Source organism: Eublepharis macularius, chromosome 3 (assembly GCF_028583425.1).
Source record: "Eublepharis macularius isolate TG4126 chromosome 3, MPM_Emac_v1.0, whole genome shotgun sequence".
NCBI lineage: Eukaryota > Metazoa > Chordata > Lepidosauria > Squamata > Eublepharidae > Eublepharis > Eublepharis macularius.
The window spans coordinates 53,783,012-53,807,089 of NC_072792.1; the positions used below are offsets into that span (position 1 = coordinate 53,783,012).

Here is a 24,078-nt window from a genome sequence, read left to right on the forward strand (position 1 = left end):
TATAAGTAAAAACTTGTGGTATCAGAAAATTTTAAGATCCATCCAACTAAAGACATGCATGAATTACATCATTACAGAGTAATCTGATCTGACAATAAATAAATAAATGTGACCAACAGTAGGTATTGGAATTTTGTTGATTAATTCTATTAAAACAGTCCATTTACAATGAAAAATTTGTAATACAGAGTTCAAATAGTTTCTATAATCTATCCTTAATCATAAAATGTTGGGAAAAGAGCATGACAAATATTCAGAATTGTTTGTAAATTCTGTACACACACACACACACACACATATACATATAGTGGCACCTTTTCAAAAACCTGCCTGAAGAAATACAGTAAGGTGGCAAAGACTTCAAAGAGGAGTTTGCAAACTGGGAATGAGCAGTATGGTATTTCCAAACTGGAAAGCAACACAGTCACTTGTTGCTATTCTTTGGATAGCATAGCAAATTAATGGGCTTTAACATTGAACCTAATTGCCATTCATGTTCCCAACCTTTTCCAACTCAGTGTGTTTGGAAATTTAAATCTCAGCAGCACCAAATTTTTCATGAATCCTTCTTCCAAATGGCTCCCATATCCCATGTAACTTTTCTTCCCCATTCATCTTCAGTGAGCTTGTCTATAACCAAAGAAAAACCTTGAAAAGCATCTTCACCATTTTATTTTGTGTTATCTTATTTAAACAAAATGTGTGTGTTTTTAGGGAGCGTGCAGTTCAAGAACTTCGTTGTCAGAGTCTTACAGCTTCATACCATTTAACTTCTACAATAAGGCCACCATCACCTGAACGTTCCCACCACCGTTCTCCTGACAGGAATTTAGACAGATCTTTGGAAGGGTGAGAATGTCATGTTGCTCAGTCATGAAAAGTTTGAGCTCTGAACCTCTGGGCATGTGGAAACATTGTATTCCTTATTTTATTGGTTGTGAAAAAATTATTTGTGGCAGGTTTTGCTAACATAAAATCTTATAATAAGTTCTATCAGAGACTGTACAAGTCAGGACAAAGTCTAGTAAATAGTATGAAAAGATATTTCCTTTTTGTTAATAGATATATAGCTATTTCTCACCAAGTAACTTTTCTGGGTTTTATTTAAAATTTTAAATTAATAACCAGCATTTTGAACTACACGTAGAACCAAATTGTAACTCAGCATGTGAGGTATATTTCCCGTACTTTGTGCCAGTCTCTGCTATATCTTGCAGTGATGGAAGCATCCAAAAGTCTTCAGAGGCAGCCTCTCCTATAGTACATTACAGTATTCCCGTCTGCATGTGATCAGAGCTTAGATAACTATAGCCAGATCATGTTGCTAAGAAACGCTACAGCTGCTGCACCAACTGAAGCTGAACAAAGGCACTACTGGCAACAGAGCAGATCTGCATTCTAAAGACCGAGTAGCTATATGCTGCACCTTTGAGGGCAATGACACATAAAAGAGGGTCTTTACTGAAAATCTTAACAGATCTAATAGGATCCCCAAGCTATAAACCTGTTCCTTTAGAAGGAGCATGACCATGGCAAGAATAAACAAATTCCTTAACCCTTTATTTGCTTCCAGGACTGTTATACTTGATGGTATTTTCCCACTCTTATTGTGAGATCTGTTGGTTGGTAGACATGCAAAGAAGTCTGAGATGTGAGGGGAACTGGTATCATTGCTATCGTAAAGGTACTTATAGTGCTCTAAAGAAGGGGAAAGCGACACCTCTCTGCAGTTCTTTGTAGGAAACAGTGTTCTCTCCCATGTGAAAGATTTGAAGTTTCCCAGATACAGTCTTTTATCTCCCCTTCCCTCAGTTTCCCAACAGCTTCTATCCTGTGCACATCAAATAAACAGTTCAAGAGAAAGATGTAGACAGAATCCCCGATGTGTGTGACATTATTACAGAAGATAATCTCTAATTTTCCCACAGATTAATTCTGAGATGAACCTAAACTACCCGCTGTTTCAGTTACAATACATTACAGCCAACTTAATTTTGCTCTGCATGACTTTACTATGGCACATTAACCATATACTAGTGTTTTTCTGACAAATTAATTTAAATCTTTTCCCTGGCCTCATAATTCAAATCTCAGGATTGGTCTTTTGAGGACAGTTCACTTGAATAGCCAACACATGGTGACTACTGGGCTCATGACAACCTCATTTTCTGTAAAATAATTTGTGTGACGGTCAGCAGCATATGCTGAAAATAATATATTTGATTTATATACCACCCTTCAGGATGACTTAACACCCACTCAGAGTGGTTTACAAAGTATGTTATTATTATCCCCACAACAAAACACCCTGTGAGATGAGTGGGGCTGAGAGACCTCCTAGCTGTGACTGACCAAGGCCACCCAGCTGGCTTCAAGTGGAGGAGTGAGGAATCAAACCTGGTTCTCCAGATTAGATACCTGTGCTCTTAACCACTACACCAAACTGGCTCTACACCACTATACCAAGTGGCTGTGACTGCCACCTTTGAGCAGCCATGATAGGCTGTCAGAAGATGATCTCTGACAGATTCAGCATCTGAAGTTTGGCTTCCTTTATCTGATTTACCATAAACTGGAGCCAGTCCAAAGTGCCATTGTACCATTGCTGCCACATGGCATGATTGCATGAACTAGCCTTACACAATGTTTTCAAAGTCAAAAGGGGGATCATAAAGTTATTCACAAGGTCCAATTCTCTACTGGTTTATTAAGACTTCATTATTAAGAGTACATTACATAACATGCAGAGACAAGAGAAATTCTCTCTCTTAATATGAATAGTATTCAACTTATGCCAAAGCATCCTCATTAGCCTCTTCTTTCTAAAATAATCCCAAATCCAAGATTGTTCACTGTCCGTCTTCTGTGCAGCCCCACATGGGGGACTGCGCCTGCGCAGGCCTGCCGACCGGATTTTTCTTTCTAGCAAACGTCCACTAGGGGGCGCACGTCCGTCCCAATGCGCATGCGCGGCCGTTTCCCGCCCGAGCGACATTGGGCGACGTCGCCCCCTTTCCCCTCAGTTTCTTCTTTGCCGCCGACCGGTAAAGATCTAGCTGTCCGCTTGTGAGGAAACTTTTCCTGTGAGGATCCTGCGAAGATGTCTGAGAAGTTGCTGTTCAAGCGCTGCTCCAACTGCTCCACTAAGATGACAAGGACGGACGGTCACGCCGTTTGCCTCGAGTGTCTCGGCGAGGGACACATCGTCGGGAAGTGTGAGCACTGCCAACGGTTCACCCCGAAGGCCAGGGCTGAGAGGGCTAATAGGCTGAACACCTTACTGTGGAGACGGGCGATGCGGGTTTCGGGGGCTCCCGTTACCCTGGAGGGACCGCCACCGGCTGGTGGGACGGGTGACACCCCCCCTGAGAAAGGGTCCCAGAGGGCCGCGTCCGCTTCGCGTTCCCGCTCCCCGGATCGTCGCCATGCCCGGCAGTTAACCCCGGATCCGAAGGGGACTGCGAGTTCCGCGTCGGGTCGCAAGCCGTTGGCACCAACGTCGGATCCGACTCGGAAGCGTCACCGCTCCAGGTCCCCGTCGAGGTCGGAACCGACCTTCACGCCAGCTCCGAAAGTGCCGAGAGCGTCATCGGAACCGAACATCCCGGCTGGGTCGGTTCCCAAACCATCGGATCCGCCATCGGCTCCGGCTCCATCGGTTCCGAAGCCTGCTGAGTCGGCGCGCACCGACCTCGCTCCGAAGACGGGCGCTCGGTCGGATCCGAAGACATCGGATTCGATTGGCAGGGACCGAAGCTCGGATCCGGCTTCGGCTGACAAGGGCGGCAAAAAGTCCAAGAAGAAGTCGAAGCACAGTCAATCGGCTTCGGTCCAAACAGATGAGGTCCTCTGGGAGAGGCCTTTGACTCCGTCGCCGCACCTGTCGCCTCCGCTGCACCACTCGTCTGATGATGATGGTGATCTGCCCGACGCGCCACCTCTGGCCCAGCAGTGGCATGCGGGTGATTATGCGGACCGTGTGGACCGGCGTTACCACCTGCCACGGGCTGCATTTGACAGAGAGGGTTCCCTGTATGCCAGCTCTCCATCATTTGGCAGGGAGTGCTGGGGTGACACTCGAAGTGAGTTCTCCCACTATGGTTCTCCCAGACACGGTTCACCTTACTATCCTGCTGAACCCTACCAGGGCCCGAGTCCCAGTCCTCCATCTGACCCATCTCCAGATGATGTCATCATTGGGACCGGTCGTGTGTCGCCATCTGAGGACTACTGACTCTACTCTGAGCAGATGGTCAGGATGGCCCGTTCTCTCGACATCGAGATATCGGCCGTAGATCCTAAGCCAAAGGACAAAATTCTTCAATATGTCCAGTCCGGGAACCCTCCAACTATTGCCTTCCCATTCACTGAAGGCTTGGTGGAGATCATCCACGACATCTGTGAGAAGCCGGCCTCTGTGTACGCGACGTCCCGCAAGCTGGAGGCCCTGTACAAGACACGGGATGATGTTTGTGCATACCTCTTTGCACACCCGCCTCCTTCTTCCCTCATTATGGAGGAAATGCAGACCCGCCAACGCCAGGGGTCCTATGCGGTACCCATTGACAAGGAGAGCAGGAAGTTGGATTCGTTGGGCAAGAAGCTATACTCTTCTGCTGCCCTCACGCTGAAAATCTCCAACTATTCAGCCATCATGGGGGCGTATCAGATATTCCTTTGGAACCGCATGGCGGCCTTCCTGGAGAAACTCCCAGCAGACCAGAGAGTGTTGGCGAAGGTGATCCTCGATGAGGCCCTGAGGCTTTCCCGGCAACAAATAAATGCGGGCCGTGACACAGTTGACACCTCTGCGAGGGCACTGGCTTCTTCCATCGTCTTGCGCCGGCACTCGTGGCTCCGCACAACTGCGTTGCCCGTGGAGACACGCAATAAGGTGGAGAACCTGCCATTTGAGGGGCAATCCCTGTTTTCTACCAAAACAGATGACTACCTGTCGCAGAAGCGCAAGGATCGTATTACAGCCCGATCCTATGGCATTCTCCCGGCCAGGCCACCCACCGAGAATCGTGGCCAGTATCGCCCTGCCCAGGGTTATCGTGGACGACAGCACCGGTACCAGCCGTATCCACGCTATGGTTCCTACCGGCCATTCCAACCACCAGGCTCTTACCAGCGCTGGAAGCCTGCCTACCGCCCTCGTCGCGGCCCTCATGCCGCCGATACCAAAGAGTCAGCTACGCAACCAAAGCAGTTCTGACTAGAGCTCGAACAGTCTGTCGTGTTTGGAAACAGATTGGCTCAGTTTGCCTCTGCATGGGCGGAGATTACGTCCGATAGTTGGGTTCTTGAAATCGTTACAGTTGGATATAAAATTCAGTTTGATGTTTACCCAGTGTTGTCTCTTCCTGACCACTCAATACAATCCTCTTCTCATAACTTACAGGCTGAAGTTGTAGCACTGCTAGAGAAAGGGGCTGTGCGGGAGGTGCTCCCTCAGGACCCCCCCTTAGGCTTTTACTCCAGGATGTTCTTAGTAGACAAGAAAGATGGAGGGGTACGACCCATCTTAGACCTACGGGAACTGAATAAATTCGTTCTCGTCAAGAGGTTCAGGATGCTTACCTTGAACACGGTCCTCCAGTTAATGCCCGAGGACATGTGGTTCGCTGTCCTGGACCTCAAGGATGCATATTTTCATATTGCCATCCATCCTGATCATTGGAAGTACCTTAGGTTTCTATGTAACAATAAGGCCTACCATTACCAAGTGCTTCCCTTTGGTCTCTCAACAGCCCCACGGGTTTTTTCTAAGTGTATGGCTGTGGTGGTGGCTTATTTGAGGGAACGGGGTTGTACCATCTATCCCTACCTTGACGATTGGCTTCTAGCAGCTCCCTCTGCTGATGCACTCATGGCCCAGATTAGTACAGTGATGCTCACCTGCTCCCGGTTAGGGCTTTTGGTCAATTTGCAAAAGTCTAACCTTACCCCATCCAGAAGAATACTGTTTATCGGTATGGAACTGGATGGTGCTGTAAACAGAGGTTTTTTGCCCAGGGAGCGTGCCTTAAAGATTGGCAGGATGGTGACCCTTTTTTCTAAATGCAGGTTCCAGTCCGTAACCGCTATCCAGAGGCTACTGGGCTACATGGCCTCTTCTACAGCTGTCACCCCTATGGCCAGGTTGCACATGCGACCTCTCCAGCTGTGGTTCCTTTCGGTTCATGATTTTGAGCGCGATTCCCAGAATAAACGGTATTCCATCCCCAGAGGGATTCTCCGGACCTTACGATGGTGGCTGGATGAGGCTAACCTCCTTGGGGGTGTTGCTTTTGGGTCCATCCAGACCGAGATCACAATCTCGACTGATGCCTCCACGATAGAATGGGGAGCCCAGTGTGGAGCCCTTAGGGCACATGGGGTTTGGTCAGAGCAGGAGCGGGAAGATCACATTAACCTGCTAGAATTGAGAGCGGTCCGTTATGCCCTTATCGCTTTCGCAGACATGCTGCAGCAGAAAGCAGTTCAGGTGCTCACAGACAATTGTACCATGATGTTCTACCTGAACAAGCAAGGGGGCACTACATCCAAGGCCCTCTGCGACGAGGCCGTTCGGATCTGGAACTGGGCCGTGGACAGAGGCGTGTTCATTCAGGCGGTCCATATTCCTGGCACCACCAATGTCATCGCGGACACGCTGAGTCGGATGCGATCCGACAGCTACGAATGGACCGTAGCAGACAGTTACCTGAACGCCATCTTTTTGGACTGGGGGTTCCCAGACGTAGACCTCTTTGCGGTGGAGGCCAACAGGAAGGCCCCGCAATTCTGCTCCAGGGGAGGACTGGGTCGCCATTCCCTAGGGGACGCGTTCCAGATACGCTGGACAGGGCACCTGTTTTATGCCTTCCCTCCGTTCCCACTGCTGTCTCGGGTCATCAGCAAAATCCACAGGGATGGGCCGCACTTAATTCTGGTGGCCCCCTTCTGGCCCAGACAAGCATGGTTCCAACATGTCATGCAGATTTCGCAGGGGTCATATTATCGGTTCGCTCTGAACCCGGACCTTCTGTCCGACAAAGGGGTTTGGTATCACGACCTACCCAAACTCAACCTCACTGCTTGGCACATTCGGGGACGGACGGGATGTCTGACAGGGTAGCTGAAATTTTGCTGAATGCCCGTAGGGACACCACCCGCAGGTCATACGCAGCTAAATGGAAGCGGTTCGAGGCCTGGGCTGCTGACACCGAAGTTAATGTTTGGGATTGCCAGTTGTCTTCTGTGTTTGAGTTCCTCCTGTCCCTAAAGGATGGGGGACTCTCTAATTCCTCTATTAAAGTCTATTTGGCTGCCATTTCAGCCTTCCACCCTAAAATAGATGGGAAGACGGTGTTCTCCCACAGTTTGTCGAAGTCTTTTTTGAAAGGGTTGTATAATATGTTTCCACAAGTCAAGGAAATTGTTCCCCAGTGGTCACTGCAGGTAGTGTTGGCGGGGCTTATGAAATCGCCCTTCGAACCACTGGCTACCTGTGATTTAAAATGGTTATCCTGTAAAGTGGCCTTCCTGATTGCCATTACATCTGCCCGTAGGGTTAGCGAGCTGGCTGCCCTGAGGTGGGACCCTCCCTTTTTGAAGGTCCATCAGAATAAGGTGGTGCTGAGGCCTGACCTTCGTTTTAGACCCAAAGTGTCCACTCAATTTCACACCTCACAGGACATTGTCCTACCTGTATTTTTTCCTGACCCTTCCAGTGGCCCTGAAAGGGCCTTACATTCCTTGGATGTGAGAAGGGCTATTTTATTTTACCTACAACGTTCGTCACAGTTTAGGAGTGCCAAACAGCTGTTTGTGTGCTATTATGGGCCCAGAAAAGGAAAGGCTGCTACAGCCCAGTCAATTTCTCGCTGGGTTACTCAGGCTGTTAGGGCCTGCTATTCGCATGCTAAGTTACCTTGCCCTTTGGAACTAAAAGCTCATTCCACCAGAGCACAGGCTGCTTCTGCTGCCTTCCTTAGGGGCGTGCCCTTGCAAGACATCTGCAGGGCTGCAACGTGGTCGTCTTCTGACACGTTCGCTAAACATTACGCACTAGATGTGTGGGAAAGGAAAGAGGCTGCTGTTGGTAGTGCAGTGCTTCAGTCTCTTTTTCGGTGAGAACACATGCCCGCCTCCTGGGTAAGTGGCTTGTGAGTCTCCCATGTGGGGCTGCACAGAAGACGGACAGTGAAAACAGAGTTGCGCTTACCGTAACTGCTGTTCATTGACGTCTTCTGTGCAGACACACAACCCTCCCTCCTACCCCGCTGTGTTCTTCCAGATGATGTGAAGGCATTCGGCGGCAAAGGAGAAACTGAGGGGAAAAGGGGCGACGTCGCCCAATGTCGCTCGGGTGGGAAATGGCCGCGCATGCGCATTGGGACGGACGTGCGCCCCCTAGTGGACGTTTGCTAGAAAGAAAAATCCGGTCGGCAGGCCTGCGCAGGCGCAGTCCCCCATGTGTGTCTGCACAGAAGACGTCAATGAACAGCAGTTACGGTAAGCGCAACTCTGTTTTCTCATACATCACAAAATAATAAAAAAATACTTCTTGCAGAGTATTGTGGTGTAAGGTCTTGTGAGTTCTTTGGGATTTATTTCCATGATTAGTTATATCCACATTCAACTTCCTGAAATCTAAAAACATAATAACAGCACCTTTGTTGGTCATTTGCAGCTAATACAATTTTTGAGAATTACTGCCCAAGGCCCATTAGTTAGGTTATCTACATATAATAAGTACCTAGATTTGATTGTGTCACATAGAATTATCTACATCTCTCCATAAATTAAAAGTGACATACTATATATCATTAAAAAGTCAAGAAAATACTTATGATCTGACTTTGAGAAGAGGTACTGAGAAACAATAGGTGCTTTCTTTACTTCAATAGCAGTGCTAATATTACAGTTCAGTACTTTTGAAATGTAAGAGGTTAACCCCCCTATGTCAGTGTGCAATGTTCCTTTGAGTGTATTTTATACAAGATTAATTTGTTTAAATAAAAACAGCATTATCCTTTATCAGAAGTTTCATGTTACACATTGTCAATGCCCCTATGCCTTTTGGTAACCAGCCCCTAGCATCGGAAGAAAAATAGCACATACACACTACATAGTATGAGTTAAATTAGCTGTTGATTAGAATTGGTTCCTTTTATTAATTACCAGACTTTTCTTTCCCTGATCCTTGGAATAAGAAGTAGGAGGGAAGATACAGTAATGTTTCTATCATTTTAGTATTTGTCTACTAACACTAGGTCAATCAATGAATTAATCCAACTCTGCATACAAACCCTGCTTTGTGGCCAGTTTGGTTGGGGTAGGAGGAGAGTTTGAAATTAGCTAGTCATGAGTTAAAGCCACCAGTAATGTTTGGATCTGAGTTTTAATTCACATTTGCTCCAGTCCATTCAGCCAAGAGGAATTAAAAACTAAATCCCACTGGTGATGGAGTTCTTCTGAGCATGCTCGGAAACCCCCATATTTGTTACTGGGAACACAAGGGAGCTTAAAAATAAGCCCTATGGCATCCACAACCTTTCCTGCCAATTTTCCCTTCTCCTTCCCTCATGAACTAACTGGGCAATGGATAGGAAAGAGGGAAACCAATGGTAAGGAAGTTTGAGGAGGGAAGAGAGCTCAGTGCATATGTAATTCCCTAGAGTTCATCCTCTGAAGTTGTCATTTCCTCCAGGGAATGATGCCTGTAGTACGGAGATCAGCTGTAATTCCAGGAGAACTCCAGGCCCTCCCTGGAGGATGGCAACCCTAGACTCAAGGCAGGTTACAAATCAGACCGCATAAAAAATCTAATAAACAATGTAGTAGGACTAGGATTACAGGATTGGAAAACAGTGTAGATAAACAAAAATCTGCCAAAAGCATGACATACCGTCATGAAGAAAGTCTATTACAAAGGTAATGCAATAAAGTAAATATTGCAACAGACTACAGTTAGTTCATGAGGTTACAAATGTAATTCAATACAATAAACACTGCAGTAGACTAAAGTCCTGTTCCCTTATAAAAGGAACCTCTTGGGCTATTACATTATATTATGTTTGAAAAATGCCCTTCTGAACATTTCTGTTTTGCACATTCAGCACAATGACAGAAGAGCGGGGGCCTTTCTGACCTCCTCAGGCAGGGCATTCCAGATGGGGAACTACTACAGAGAGATTGTATAAGAATAAGGTTTTTTTAAAAAACAACAACTAAGAATGCTATAGAAATTTGGAAGTACCAGACTCATTCATGGTTGAACTTGTTGCAGGCGAGTGCTAAATGGGGGGGGGGAGAGGGGGGAGGGGGCACGACAACAAGAAACACTCAGACACAGTGCTGGAGGTAAAGAGGCCACAACTTTATTGAGATTACAGCTCAGGGAGCAAAGGCGCGCATAGGGCACAGATCCGGGCATCAGCTGACCCGCCTGCCAAGCCAATGAACCACCCACCCCCTCAGACCCCTGCTGAGGGGGGGAACCATGGGATGACAGTCAGTGGGATGCCAGGTGGGTGTACACCCCTGTGTGGATCATCCCCTGTCACCTGGGAGTGAGGTGGACTGACAGCCCCCGTCTGGGCATGCACCGGCCACTCCTCACTCCCCAGACCCCTTATGGGGATCCCCATAATAGGGAAACTGAGCCTGAGGGCCCTGTTTCCCCCCAAACGGATCGGTGCCCAATGCCCCAATCCACAGCCTGCTCAGTCCAAAGTTGTGACAAAAGGGAGGGCTGGGTGGGATGCCGCCACCGGCCAAGTGCTGAGGGGTGGGGATCAGCCACCTGACCAGGGGCCTACGCCGGATGTGCCTGGGTGGAGTTACCTGGCCCCTGGACACTCCCCACCCCTCCCCAACATGGCAGCCCCCATGCCGCCTCCCCGCTCGCCTCCCCTCGCATCGCCTGCAACTCAGGCCCCCAGGTGAGTCTGGGAGCCGTTATTTATTGCTATAGGATCTCACTGATATTCACTGATAAAAACAAATTGGGTCTGTTCGGAAGAGAGAGTATGGAAGATAACAAATGAATAGATTATGTTTATAATGACCACTTTTCTTTGAGGAGAAGTGATGGAAATGAAAATAGATTAACTGTTCAGTATTTATTGATTAAAAACAGATTGCATGCAGAATAGATTAGTTTATATTGTTGAAAGATTTGTATTAGGAAGATAAATTGATTAATTGAGCCTTACATAAAAAAAAAGGGTTGTAGAACCACAGGAGTGAAGGATACCCAAAGATCTTTTCTCACCAGTCCCTAACCTTAGGCTGGATTCCATTTCACATAGATTTAGATTAGGGAGGATTACTTTATAGGATTTTATTTTTCTGAAAGATGAATGATTATATCTTAAAGAGTTATTGGACCAAATGCAGACACAAGCAGTGTAAGGAAAAAAGTGATTGCTGTGTCTGTATCTGTGTACACAAATTTATGAGGACATTATGTAAGTCTGACGTCTCAAAATCTGTTTATCAAGGGTCGTATAGGTAGAACTAAAAAAGGAACATGTGTTTACCACTTGACTTAAGTGGCAATAGTCAGCACTGGGTAAAACAATTAAAATGCTACAATTTTCCCTCTTTTGTAGGAAATGCATTTCGAAGGACTTCTAATTGAGGAAGATATGGGAAATCCTGAAATCTATTAGAAAAATACAGGTGCTAAATTAACTTCAGGGTTTATTAAAACAATTGCTTTAATCCAAGAGATGCTGGATAATGTTCAAAACATTAACTGAAGAAAACCCAAATATTTTATTTAGGCCACATGAATAAAAGGTGTTTTGATATTTTATATAACTAAATATCCATTATTAAAGTATCCAATGGAAAAGAAAACGTGATTGAGTGAGAATTGTTAAAGAAAGCTATTACTGTCTTTGTAAAGAGGAAAATGGTAAATGATTAAATAGTTTGTCCTTATTTCTTTATCCATCTGTTATAACTTAGTTGTGTTAGTTATGAAGAAACTTGAAAAGACGCACATCCTCTTTAAGATGATGGATATTATTTTGGTACATACTGAATTTTGAATAAAAATCTGAAGCTAAAGAGAAAAATTCAATTTCAAAGTAAAAAAACCAGTAAGGTTTCTGTGGACATACAAGTATCAGGTTGTTATACCATATATGCATGTGCAGTAATATTTCTCTGACCCTGCAGTTGTATAATCAATTCTAAGCATGTACTTGCTGATACAGCAAGTCTATATCAGGTAACTGGGCAATATATTTCAGTAATGAAGTTAAGTATTTTGTAATGTAGTGACATTTGCAAATATGAACACCTGTTCTTTATATATTTTCAAAGACACACATTTACAAGTAAAACATAGCCGTATCATGTACTTCTTAGATTCACACATTGTACATTTTATTAAATTGTTTTTGTCCCTTATCAATCAAAATATGGATTTAACTGATTAAAACCTCTTTATTATTTGTACACAGATATAACAGGGTTATTACTTTAAAACAGCTCATTTTTAATTAAATTTGTTTTAAATAAAGAGTCTGTCAATGGACCTTTTTTGTGATTTTAATGAATATTTCTAATTACATTTCATCCAATGGGTCTTTTTGGAGAAGGTGGACAAAATAATGATTATGGCCTTATCATTATTTTTCCTTCAAAAACGTTGTAGTACTCTTCAGTAGTTTCCTGTGTTACCTAGACTACTTTTTAAAAATAAGTTATTATTCTCAAATTAATTATAATTAACAGTGTATGTACTGTTTCTGAAATTTTTCATTTTAATTTAAGCTACTAATTTCCTCAAATTAAAAGTATTTAAAATTAATATTAAACAGAAAACTGTGACAAGGAACATATTGAGATTAACCCTTAACAATAGAATAAATGAATTTTTGGGGTAAAACTGTTATTGTTTGAGCAAATCTTATGTCAACAGGACATAATTGGCAAGATCAGATTGTGAACATTAAATTTCTGTTCAGACAGCATACAGTAGATATTATACTTGGTCTGAGAACTCTCTGCTCATTAGCTAGAAGGCTGCTTGCCCTGCCTCTGTGGAAGGGACAGGCAACTCCAAGCCTGCCCAGCAGAGCATTCAGCCAAGGGTGTTGGGCCCAGAAGGTATTTAATCCCTGAAAACACCCCAATATGGCCCTCTTTGCTGGTGGACTCAGACATATTTACAAGATTGTGAGCATTACATTTCTGTGGTTCACATGGCATACATTAGACTTTTGAGATGTTGTGCTTGGTCTGAGAAACAGTATACTGTAAAAGAGCTTGCTTGTGAATTTTGCAGGAAATCTATTATTTATAAAACTGATAACTGAAAAGGAAATTGTTACGGATTCGGAATAACTTTTTCTTTTGATGCTGCTTAGGTGTGTCTGTATCAGACCCAACTCTTTAAACAGTCAAAACTGGCAGTAATATCAGGTGTTACTCTGTAATTCAAAGAAGACATAAGAGTTCAGTAAAACTTCTCCAGAAAAATGCTATAGAAGGATGCAAGTCCTGAAGCAAAAGAATACTAGATACATGTTATTCATCTTCGTTCTTCTGTGCCTCCACACATGGGGACTGCGCAGGCGCAGGCCAGCCGCCGGAGAATTTTCTAGAGCTTCCATGGCTCCGAAGGGGCCGTTTGTCGCGCGCCTCAGCGACCGTTTTCCCGCCCAAACGGTCACGTGATCCTCCAGCGACCAACGGCCCCTTCCCTCAGTTCTCTTCTTGCCGCCGCTTGGAGAGAACGTGAGCTTCGTTGCTCTGTGCTTTTTTGTGCTTCGTGCTTTATTCTGACTGATTGCTTGGCTTTTGACTTCGGACTTCGTGACCTCGACTATTCTTCGGATCTCGTTTTGGACTTTGTTGTGGACTCGGTAATTTGACTCGGACTGTTTTTGACCTTCCTTTCGCGTGCCCCTGAAGATGGCCTCAAAGGCTCTCTTCAAGCATTGCCTCCAATGCCACACGAAAATGGCCAAGACCGATGGCCATGAACTGTGCCTGTTCTGTTTGGGGGAGACCCATAATGTGACGGCCTGTAAGATTTGCCAGGGCTTCACCAGCAAGGCCCGGCAGGAGCGCAAGGCCCGACTGAACTCCTCCCTGTGGCAGAAGGTCATGTCCGGAGGCGCTCCGTTGCCCTCCTCCAAGGCCGGCCCAAGCCCCTCTGCCGAACGGCATTCCAGAGCTGGCTCAGTGGCCTCCGCGAGGTCGGGGTCGAAACCGCGTCCCCCGAGTACCTCGGCGTCGAGAGCGGCCTCTCCAGCGCAGGGACCGGTGCGGCCGCCCCGTAGCGCGTCATCTACCAGGTCGGATCCGAGACCTACGTCGGAACCGAGGATCCTGGTACCGAGTCCCCGGTCGGAACCGACGTCCGGATCAGTTCCGATGAAGCCTAAGAGGTCGAAGCCGAGGTCCCCTTCGAAGGCGAGGAGCGCGTCGGTTCCGAGGTCTTCTTCGGAACCAGCGAAGAAGAAGAAGAAGACCAAGCATCATCGGTCGCCGCGTCCCGCTCCTCAGGAGGAGGTCATCGTGCTTCCTCACACGCCTTCCCCTCACTTGGGCTCCCCGGAGCCAGAAGACATCTCCGTGCAGGTGCCGGATCCGATGGCCTTCGAGACCGTGCCCGCGGAATTCTCGTCGGGGCCGGAGCCGAGCCCGCACCGTCGGAGCCGACCATCGCTCGCCCTTCGGTCGCCGAGGCTGGAACCGAGCCCGTCTCCTCGTCGGAGCCGTCCGTCGCCTGTCCGTCCGTCTCCACCTCTGGTCGGTCGTGAGCGGCATGGTTCCGGGGACAGTGTCCGATCAGTCCGGTCCACTGCGTCCCGGCATCGGCAGGCTTCCTACCTCCCCTCGCCATACCGTTGCCAATGGGAGGGGGCACCTGCGGGCTTCTCCGTGTCGGAACCGAGGCCTTCGACATCGAGGTCGGCGTGGGCTCCCCCTCCGCTCCAGGTTCCGGAATCCCAGCTCGGTTCCGATGAGGAGGATGGGGAGAGCTTTGGCGGCTACCAGTCAGAGTCCTGGTCCGAACCATCGCCAGCTGAGGAGCTAGTGCCATCTGCGGACTCGCCATTCGAGGACCTCCGCATCTACGCCGACCAGATGGCAAGGATGGCCAAGGCTCTCGAGATGGACATCTCTTCGGCAGTTCCCCAGACCAAGGACAAGCTCCTCAAACGTATCTATGGGGATAATCCGGCGTACGTTGGCTTTCCCATGCTCGAGGGTATTGAGGAGATTGTGGAGAAGGTGTGGCAGGTGCCCTGTGATCAACCTCCAACGTCCAAGCGCATCGAGCAGCTTTACAAGATCAAGCAGGGCACCTGGCCGGCGTTGGTGAAACACCCTCCACCTTCCTCCTTGGTCACAGAAGAATTCAACCCCCGACGATCGGGTCACTCCTCGGTGCCTGCCGATAAAGAGGGCAAGAAGCTTGATGCCATGGGCAGGCGCCAGTACATCGTCGCTTCGCTGGGTCTGAGGATTGCCAACTACCAGACCATCATGGCAGGGTACCAGCTGTACCTCTGGGAGAAGTTGGCATCCTACACTCGAGACCTCCCACCTGAGCAGAGGGCTGTCGTCTCCCTGTTGCAGACAGAGGCTGTCTGGCTGTCTAAACAGCAAATGAATGCTGGGAGCCACGCTGCCGACACTGCTGCTCGGGGAATGGCTTCGGCGGTGGTCCTCAGGCGCCACTCCTGGTTGCGGTCTACGGCCCTGTCCCAGGAGGTGCATTCCAGGGTGGAGAGCATGCCCTTTGAAGGGGACTCGCTGTTCTCCAAATCGACCGACGAGACCCTGAAAAAGAAAAAAGAGGACAGGCAGACGGCGCGGTCCTTGGGTCTGGCTCCAGCGGACAAGCCCTCCTCCAGGTCACGGTACGCTCCCCGGTCCAGCCCTTACCACTACCAGGGCAGATACCAACAGCAGCGGCCGGGCTACCATCAGTATCCTGCCTACCAGCAGCGGCCTTACCCTCCCGCACAACAGCAGAGGAGGCGTCGGCCCTTCAAGCCTCGTCCGGCACAGCAACCGGCCCAGCAGAAAGATCAGCAGGGCGCCGGGAGGCAGTACTGACGGGTCGCGCCAGCCGTATCCCCGAACTTTTCGGACAGACTTAGTCCACTCCTCTCTGAGTGGGAGTCAATAACATCTGACTCATGGGTCTTAACGATTGTTGAACTGGGGTACGGGCTGGAGTTTGTTGAGCTGCCTAGATGCAGTTCACCCCTGACAGCTGTCAATAACACTATGGCCGAGCTGGATGCGGAGATCGTGTCGCTCTTGGCCAAGGGTGCTGTGGAAGAATTGCCCTATGAGGACTCTGTAAAGGGTTTCTTCTCTAGGTTCTTCCTGGTCCCTAAGAAGGATGGGGGCTTACGTCCCATTTTAGATCTGAGGGGCCTTAATGCCTTCCTCAAGGTGACCAAATTCAAAATGGTTACGTTGGCGGCTGTGATCGCCTTACTGAGGCAAGGGGATTGGTTTGCGGTTCTTGACTTAAAGGACGCATACTTTCACGTGGGCATACGGAAGGAGCACAGGAAGTACCTAAGTTTTGTTTACCGGCAAAGGGTTTTCCGGTATAAGGTGCTCCCCTTTGGCCTGTCCACTGCCCCACGAGTGTTCACTAAATGTGTGGCCCCTGTGGTTTCCTTCCTACGGGAAGAAGGCTGTACCATCTTTCCGTACCTCGATGACTGGCTCATCGTGGCGGAATCGGAGTCTAGGCTGGTGCAGGACATTGGCTTGGTACTTAGCACTTGCCAACGCCTGGGGCTCCTGGTGAACTTGGAGAAATCCAAACTGGTGCCCAACTGCAAGGTGTCCTACATTGGTGCACTGTTAGACTCTGTGGAGGGTAAGGCCCTGCTCCCCTTGGAGAGGGCTCGGTCCCTAAGGGGTCTAGTGTCCATGTTTAAAAGGAACCGATTCCAGTCTGTGCGCACTATCCAGTGCCTACTAGGACATATGGCAGCGGCCACCTCTGTGGTGCCTTTCGCTAGGCTGCGTATGCGCCCTCTCCAGAACTGGTTTGTGCGGAGGTACGATGCTCTGCTGCACCCTCCGTCCCTCAAATTCTCTATCCCAAGGGTCATCCTCTCCTCCTTGGACTGGTGGCTGTCTGATGACAACTTGTTTAAAGGGACCCCTTTTGGGTATCAACACCATGACATCACGGTTACCACTGATGCCTCTCTGTTGGGATGGGGGGCTTACTGTGGTGATGTGTCTGTGCAAGATGTCTGGTCTGACAGGGAAAAGACCCTCCATATCAAAGTGCTTGAACTAAGGGCCATTCGTTTCGCACTTGTGTCTCTTACAGCACTGCTGAGAAATCGTCAGGTGTTGGTGCAGACGGACAACACGACTGCCATGTACTACGTGAATCAGCAGGGGGGCACAGTGTCCATGGCCCTGTGCCGGGAAGCCACACTCACTTGGCAGTGGGCTATCAAGAACGGCGTGTCGCTCCGTGCTATACACGTGGCTGGGTCGGACAATGCCCGGGCAGATGCCCTCAGCAGGGTCCCTTTACTGGACCACGAGTGGGAACTGAACGTAGAGTGCGTTGGGCCGATCTTCCAGATGTGGGGTCATCCAGTGATAGACGTGTTCGCCACTGCGGCGACCACCAAGGCCCACACGTTCTGTTCCAGGGCAGGGAGCGACCCCCTCTCTATTGGGGATGCCTTCCAGTTTACGTGGACGCAGGGCTTGCACTACATGTTTCCTCCGTTCCCCTTGATTCCCAGGGTCCTGTGCAAGATAGAGGAGGACGGGACGGACTGCATCCTAGTGGCCCCCTTCTGGCCACGGCAGGTTTGGTTCCCGAAGCTCCTGCGAATGTCCCAACGGACGTATGTGAGTCTGCCCCCTCGGCAAGACCTTCTCCTAAACGGGAGCCTAGTCCACCACGATCCCAAGAAGCTGCACCTAACGGCTTGGCGGATCATTCCTCCCCGATAGGCTTTACTGACGAGGTGCAGAGGGTCCTCCTGAATGCTCGTCGGCCATCCACTAGGCGCGCTTATGCGGCCAAGTGGCGCAGGTTTGAGCTCTGGGCACTTGCCAGAGGGGTGGTGCCTGACAGCAGTCCCTTGGGGGCTGTGTTCGAGTATTTGTGCCACTTGCGTGGCCTGGGTTTGAAGGTGTCCTCCCTCAAGGTCCACCTGGCAGCGATATCAGCTGCTCACACCCGTGTTGAGGGTGCTACGGTGTTTTCTCACCCACAATCCCGCCAGTTCCTTAAGGGCATGTACAATCTTTACCCACCTGTGTCGGCGCCAGTGCCTCAGTGGTCACTGTCCTTGGTGCTCTCACGTCTCATGTTGCCTCCATTTGAACCTATGGCTACATGCCCCTTGGATATGCTATCCTACAAGGTAGCATTCTTGGTGGCCGTAACGTCGGCCAGACGGGTCAGTGAGCTGTCTGCACTGCGGTCTGACCCTCCCTTTCTTGTGTTTCATCCCAACAAGGTGGTCCTGCGTCCCTGCCTCGGGTTCCTGCCCAAGGTGGTGTCCGCCTTCCACCTCTCGCAGGATATCTCACTGCCTGCATTCTTTCCTCAACCTTCCTCTAAGGGGGAAAAGGCCCTTCATTCCCTAGACTTGAAGAGGGCCCTAGCCTATTACCTAGATAGGACGAAGGAATTCCGCTCCTGTCCTCACCTGTTTGTATGTTTTGGGGCCAAGGACAAGGGTAACAGGGCTTCCTCACAGACCCTGTCGAGGTGGATTGTGGCGGCCATTGGCAAGGCCTATTCGCTGGCAGGGGTGACTTGCCCGCTTCATGTCAGAGCCCACTCCACGCGGTCCCAGGCATCCTCTTCGGCACTCCTCAGGGGGGTGCCCCTGGTTAACATTTGTAAAGCCGCCACATGGTCCTCTGCAGACACCTTTGTCAGGCATTACGCCGTTGATGTCAATGCGGAGCAGGATGTATCTGTGGCCAAGGCTGTCTTACACTCCCTTTTTTCCTGAGGGAGTTTTGGAATGACTTTCTTGGCGTACCTGCTGGGTACCCTTGAGTGAAAGTGTATATATATGTACCTGGGGGTGTGTATATATGTAAATATTGAGTATTTATGTGTCCTCACACAGTTTTTTACATAGATGTATATATGCATATCTATTTATTGTTTTTTCTTGTTTGTTCAATAAAATTGTGTTGGACTTCACCCCCGCCTTCCTTATTATGTGAAGCTTGGTACACTCCCATGTGTGGAGGCACAGAAGAACGAAGATGAAAACAGGGTTAACATACCTGTAACTTATGTTCATCGAGTTCTTCTGTGCTGACACACAACCCTCCCTCCTACCCCGCTGTGAACTCCAATGCACAATACTGTTTGGTGTTTTTAAGGTGTTATGGCTGAGGTGTGTTGGTCAAGCGGCGGCAAGGGAGAACTGAGGGAAGGGGCCGTTGGTCGCTGGAGGATCACGTGACCGTTTGGGCGGGAAAACGGTCGCTGAGGCGCGCGACAAACGGCCCCTTCGGAGCCATGGAAGCTCTAGAAAATTCTCCGGCGGCTGGCCTGCGCCTGCGCAGTCCCCATGTGTGTCAGCACAGAAGAACTCGATGAACATAAGTTACAGGTATGTTAACCCTGTTTTATCACCCACTTGATGAAAACACATTGTGATCTTCCTATGGAAAAAGAAACCCAGGAAATTTTGGAACAGTTAGAGCACCATTCTAATTAAGCACAATTACACCCTTCTAAGCTCACTGACTTCAATGTCCTTAGAAGGGTGTAGGATAGCACGTTAAGAGTTTAGAATAAATTCCCCTTATTTATTAGATAATAATTTATTTAAATTAGATATTATTAGATAATAATTATTATTAGATAATAATTAATTTAAATAATTTATTTATTAGAATAAATTTTATGATTCCTTTTATATTTTGTATTCTTATCCATGCCTTAGTATCATTAAATCAGAAAGGCTTTTGTTTAAGAGAATATTACTTTTAAGTAAATATAATCTGTAAACAGGCCTCACTCCTTATTTATTCTCAGCTTTCTTGGAATAAATTTTCCTGTAAAATATTCTGATTAAATATACAGGGTCGTAATCAAGACTCTGTATTCCTGTTCAATTTTTTAACATGATCCCAATGCTCTAATGTACATGTGGGACCACATTTTTTTTTAAAAAAACTCCAAATTTGTTCTAACAATTTATCCAACTATAAATTAGAAATTTAGGTTAATTATGGGATGCAGATAATTCTGGGCCTCCTTTCCAAAGGTCCATATTAAGATGTCATTGATGGACCACAGTACAGTACATTTGGTGCATGTCAACCGTAAATGTGTTGGCATATTATGGAAACATGCATGTTTTCATAGCAGCTTTGCTGATTTGAAGATACAGGCTTTCACCAAACCTGAAAGAGACATATTCATCATCTGGACCTATGAGAAAGAAGCCCTTGAACAATTTCACTGGTTTCCACCCCACTCTTAACCTAAGTCTGAATCACTCAATGAAGGAAGTTCACTGTCTGGACACCCAAGTACATACAGTGTATTATGTGTCAAGTTGCCTTCAACCTATGGCGGCTTTATGAAGGAAAGGCCTCCAAAACGTCCTATTATTAACAGACTTGTTCAGATCCTGGAAACTGGAAGATGTGGCTTCTTTTACTTGAGGCAAGCTATCTCATATTAGGTCTTCCTCTTTTCCTACTGCCTTCCACTTTTCCTAGCATTATTGACTTTTCCAGAGAATCTTGTCTTCCCATGATGTGACCAAAGTACAATAGCCTCAGTTTTGTCATTTTAGCTTCTAGGGAGAATTCAGGCTTGATTTGATCTACCCACTTATTTGTCTTTTTGGCTGTCCCTGGTAACCGCAAAACTCTCCTCCAGCACCACATTTCAAATGAATCCATTTTCTTCCTGTCAGTTTTCTTCACTGTCCAACTTTCACATCCGTACATAGTAATAGAGAATAGTTTGGATTATCTTGATCTTGGTTCCCAGAGAGACATCTTTTAAGGATCTAGCTCCCTCACAACTGCTCTTCCAAGTCTCAATCTTCTTCTGATTTCTTCATTGCATTCTCCTTTTTAGTTGATGATTGAGCCAAGGAATAGAAAATCTTGAACCATTTCAATTTCCTCACTGTCAACTTTAAAACTGTGTAATTCCTCAGTAGTCATTACTTTTTTCTTCTTGATGTTCAGCTGTAATCTTACTTTGGCACTTTCTCCTTTAACCTTCATCAGTAGTCGTTTCAAGTCTTCACTATTTTCTGCCAGTAATGTGGTGTTATCTGCATATCTCAAATTGTTAATATTCCTCCCACCAATTTTCACTCCACCTTCTTCTAGATCTAGTCCAGCTCCACCTATGATATACTCTGCATAGAGGTTGAACAGGTAGGAAGATAATATGCATCCTTGACTGACAACTTTGCCAGTTGGAAACCATTCTGTTTCTCCATATTCTGTCCTGACACTAGCCTCTTGTCCAGAGTAAAGGTTGTGCATCAAAACAATCAGATGTAGCACCCCCATTTCTTATAACACTCTCCATAGTTTTTCATGATCCACACAGTCAAAAGCCTTGCTGTAATCTATAAAACACAGGCTGATTTTCTTCTGAATTCCCTGGTATGTTCCAGTAGCCATCATAATTTGCAATGTGATCTCTAGTGCCTCTTCCTTTTCTGAATTCAGCCTGAACATCTGGTATTTCTCATTCCATATATGGTAAGAGTCTTTGATGTAGAATCTTGAGCATCACTTTGCTTGCATGGGAAATTAATGTGATAGTCTGGCAGTTGCTGCACTCTGGCATCCCCTTTTTTTGGAACTGGAATGTAGACTGAGCGTTTCCAGTCTGTGGACCATTATTTTGTTTTCCATATTTGTTGACAGATTCTTGTTAAGATTTTGATGTACTCCTTTTCTGTAGCTTGAAATCGCTTTATTGGTATTCCATCTACTTCAGGGGTTTTGTTTCCCTCAATTGCTTTGAGTGCAGCTTTTACTTCACTTGCTAAGATTTCTGGTTCTTCATCAAAAGATTCTTCATCGAAGGTATCTGTCATCTTTCCATCTCTTTTGTATAGTTCTTCAGTGTATTGTTTCCATCTTTCCTTTATTTTGCCCTGATCAGATACAGTGTTACTGTGTTGATCTTTCAGCATATTGGAGGAGCATGTAAACCTCAATTAGTACAATAAACTAACAGACCACTTCAAATGCTTACATATCTCAGCTACCCTACAAGGAGTACCACAAGATCCATTATTATGCTAAGTCTAACAATATAACCGTATTTGTTCCAATAACCCTGAGAAAGAGAGAGAAAGCACCTGCAGGATCTATATCATGCATTCTTAAAACTACAGTTGTCACCTAGAGGAAGTATATCAATTGATCAGCCAGGCTAGAAGAGTCACAAGGATTTGCTTGATCAGGTGAGTGGCTACCTGACAGGCAGGATAGTATAGATGAAAGCATTCCTTCAGATGCAGCGGTCTTAAGCTGTCTAGATCTTATTTCCCAACACTTTGAATTGTGCCTGGTAATTGATCTTGTGTATGTTTGCTCAGAACTACTGCAAAATTTAATGAAGACAAGTGGTTTCTACAATAATTCCATGAAACATTATCAGTACTCAAGGATGGTTTTAATTTTGTAGTAGAATCTCAATTTCTTTGACCACAATACACATTGAATTGTTCACAGATCATATATTGGTTCTAAGGTTGAAATATGTTCTTTCAGATTGCATTTGATCAATTTATCTCAAATAATTCAAGAGATACTGAGTCATATACTGAAGAAAGGAAAGTCAAAAAAGGAACCATAAAAAGGGATATAGTTTTCATCTCAGCAAGGTTTTTTTCCCATGATGAACCACGTGTTTATGAGCATTTTCATAATACTTTGTATTATAATTTGTTTAACCTTCAGCCATATTCTAAGTCTATTGCCTGAGACAGAACTGAGAAAACTACAACAGATAGTAGAACAATTATTAACAAAATAAACTTTCAGGGATGTCATCTCCTATATGGTTCATGATGTAATACAAACTATTTATTTATTCTATGTGCATGGCCAATGAGAAGATTAGTATCATGACCAAAGACAGCAATCAAATTATTTAAAAATGTGCTACACAAGCTATACTGAAGAAATTGCGCTGATAAACAAAAGAAGAGGAAATTCCTCTGGTCTGAAAATGTGTCAGTTAAAACACACAGATCTACAGCATAAAATACTATTAACAGAATTTAAGAACTATTGGATAACGTAAACTAGTAATTACAAATGCGTGTATAGCCATTGACTTTTTGTTAATGACTGAATCTGCAAATACAGATACGAAGAAAATGGGAAACTATCCTGTAAGGGGAAATCCCAAAACATTTTCAACGCTTTCCCCTCTTTCAGGTTCTAAACTTGGGCTGGGTTGTTTCTTTAAACATTCAAGTAAACTATTGTTTTGCTGTTTCTTTCCCACTAATTACTTCTTATTCCAAAGAATTATGACTTTTGAATTGATTTATGATACCAGTGAGTTTTAGTTGCATTTTGGCGCATGTGAAACTATAAACAAATATAAAATTATCTAAAAAGACAATTTTAGGATCTAGGGGACAGGCATTAATAACTGTTATACCTAAAGCAATCATGAAACAATAACTAATATAGTACAAAGAAGCAGTGAAACTGCAAGGAATCACAGTGGGAGGGAATAAACACGTAGAAATTTTTCTCTGATCCAAATTTCCCCTTTCAGGGTATTATAATCTTAAATAAGCCAATTTCTTCTCCCCACTTCATTTTCTAGTTTTTTGTTTGTTTATTTGGGGATTTGTTGTGTGTCTTTAACTGATACTCAGTTGCTCTCAGCATCTGAATAACATACTGAGTCCTCACCAGGACATTTGGGTATCAAATCTTCCTCCTAAAAAAAATTGCAAAGTGATTACCTAGGAAGTTCCGTGGTATGCAGAAAACCCTTCTATGTAGGTGACATCATTTTGTCAACCACGACTGTCCAAGCTTGGAGCAGATGAAAAATCATACAGTGAGTAG

The 24,078-nt window shown here is 46.3% G+C and overlaps 1 protein-coding gene across 1 annotated transcript in view; it reads left to right on the forward strand.

Moving 5' to 3' along the window:
- TSGA10 (testis specific 10) overlaps positions 1-12,541 on the forward strand; it is a 74,659-nt gene extending 62,118 nt beyond the window's left edge. Inside the window, exons 19-20 of the mRNA XM_054973492.1 lie at positions 719-849; positions 11,607-12,541. Of these exons, the coding sequence (XP_054829467.1) occupies positions 719-849; positions 11,607-11,631 (156 nt within the window). The 3' untranslated portion in view covers positions 11,632-12,541. The remainder of the gene's footprint in view (positions 1-718; positions 850-11,606) is intronic.
- The last annotated feature ends 11,537 nt before the right edge of the window (positions 12,542-24,078 follow it).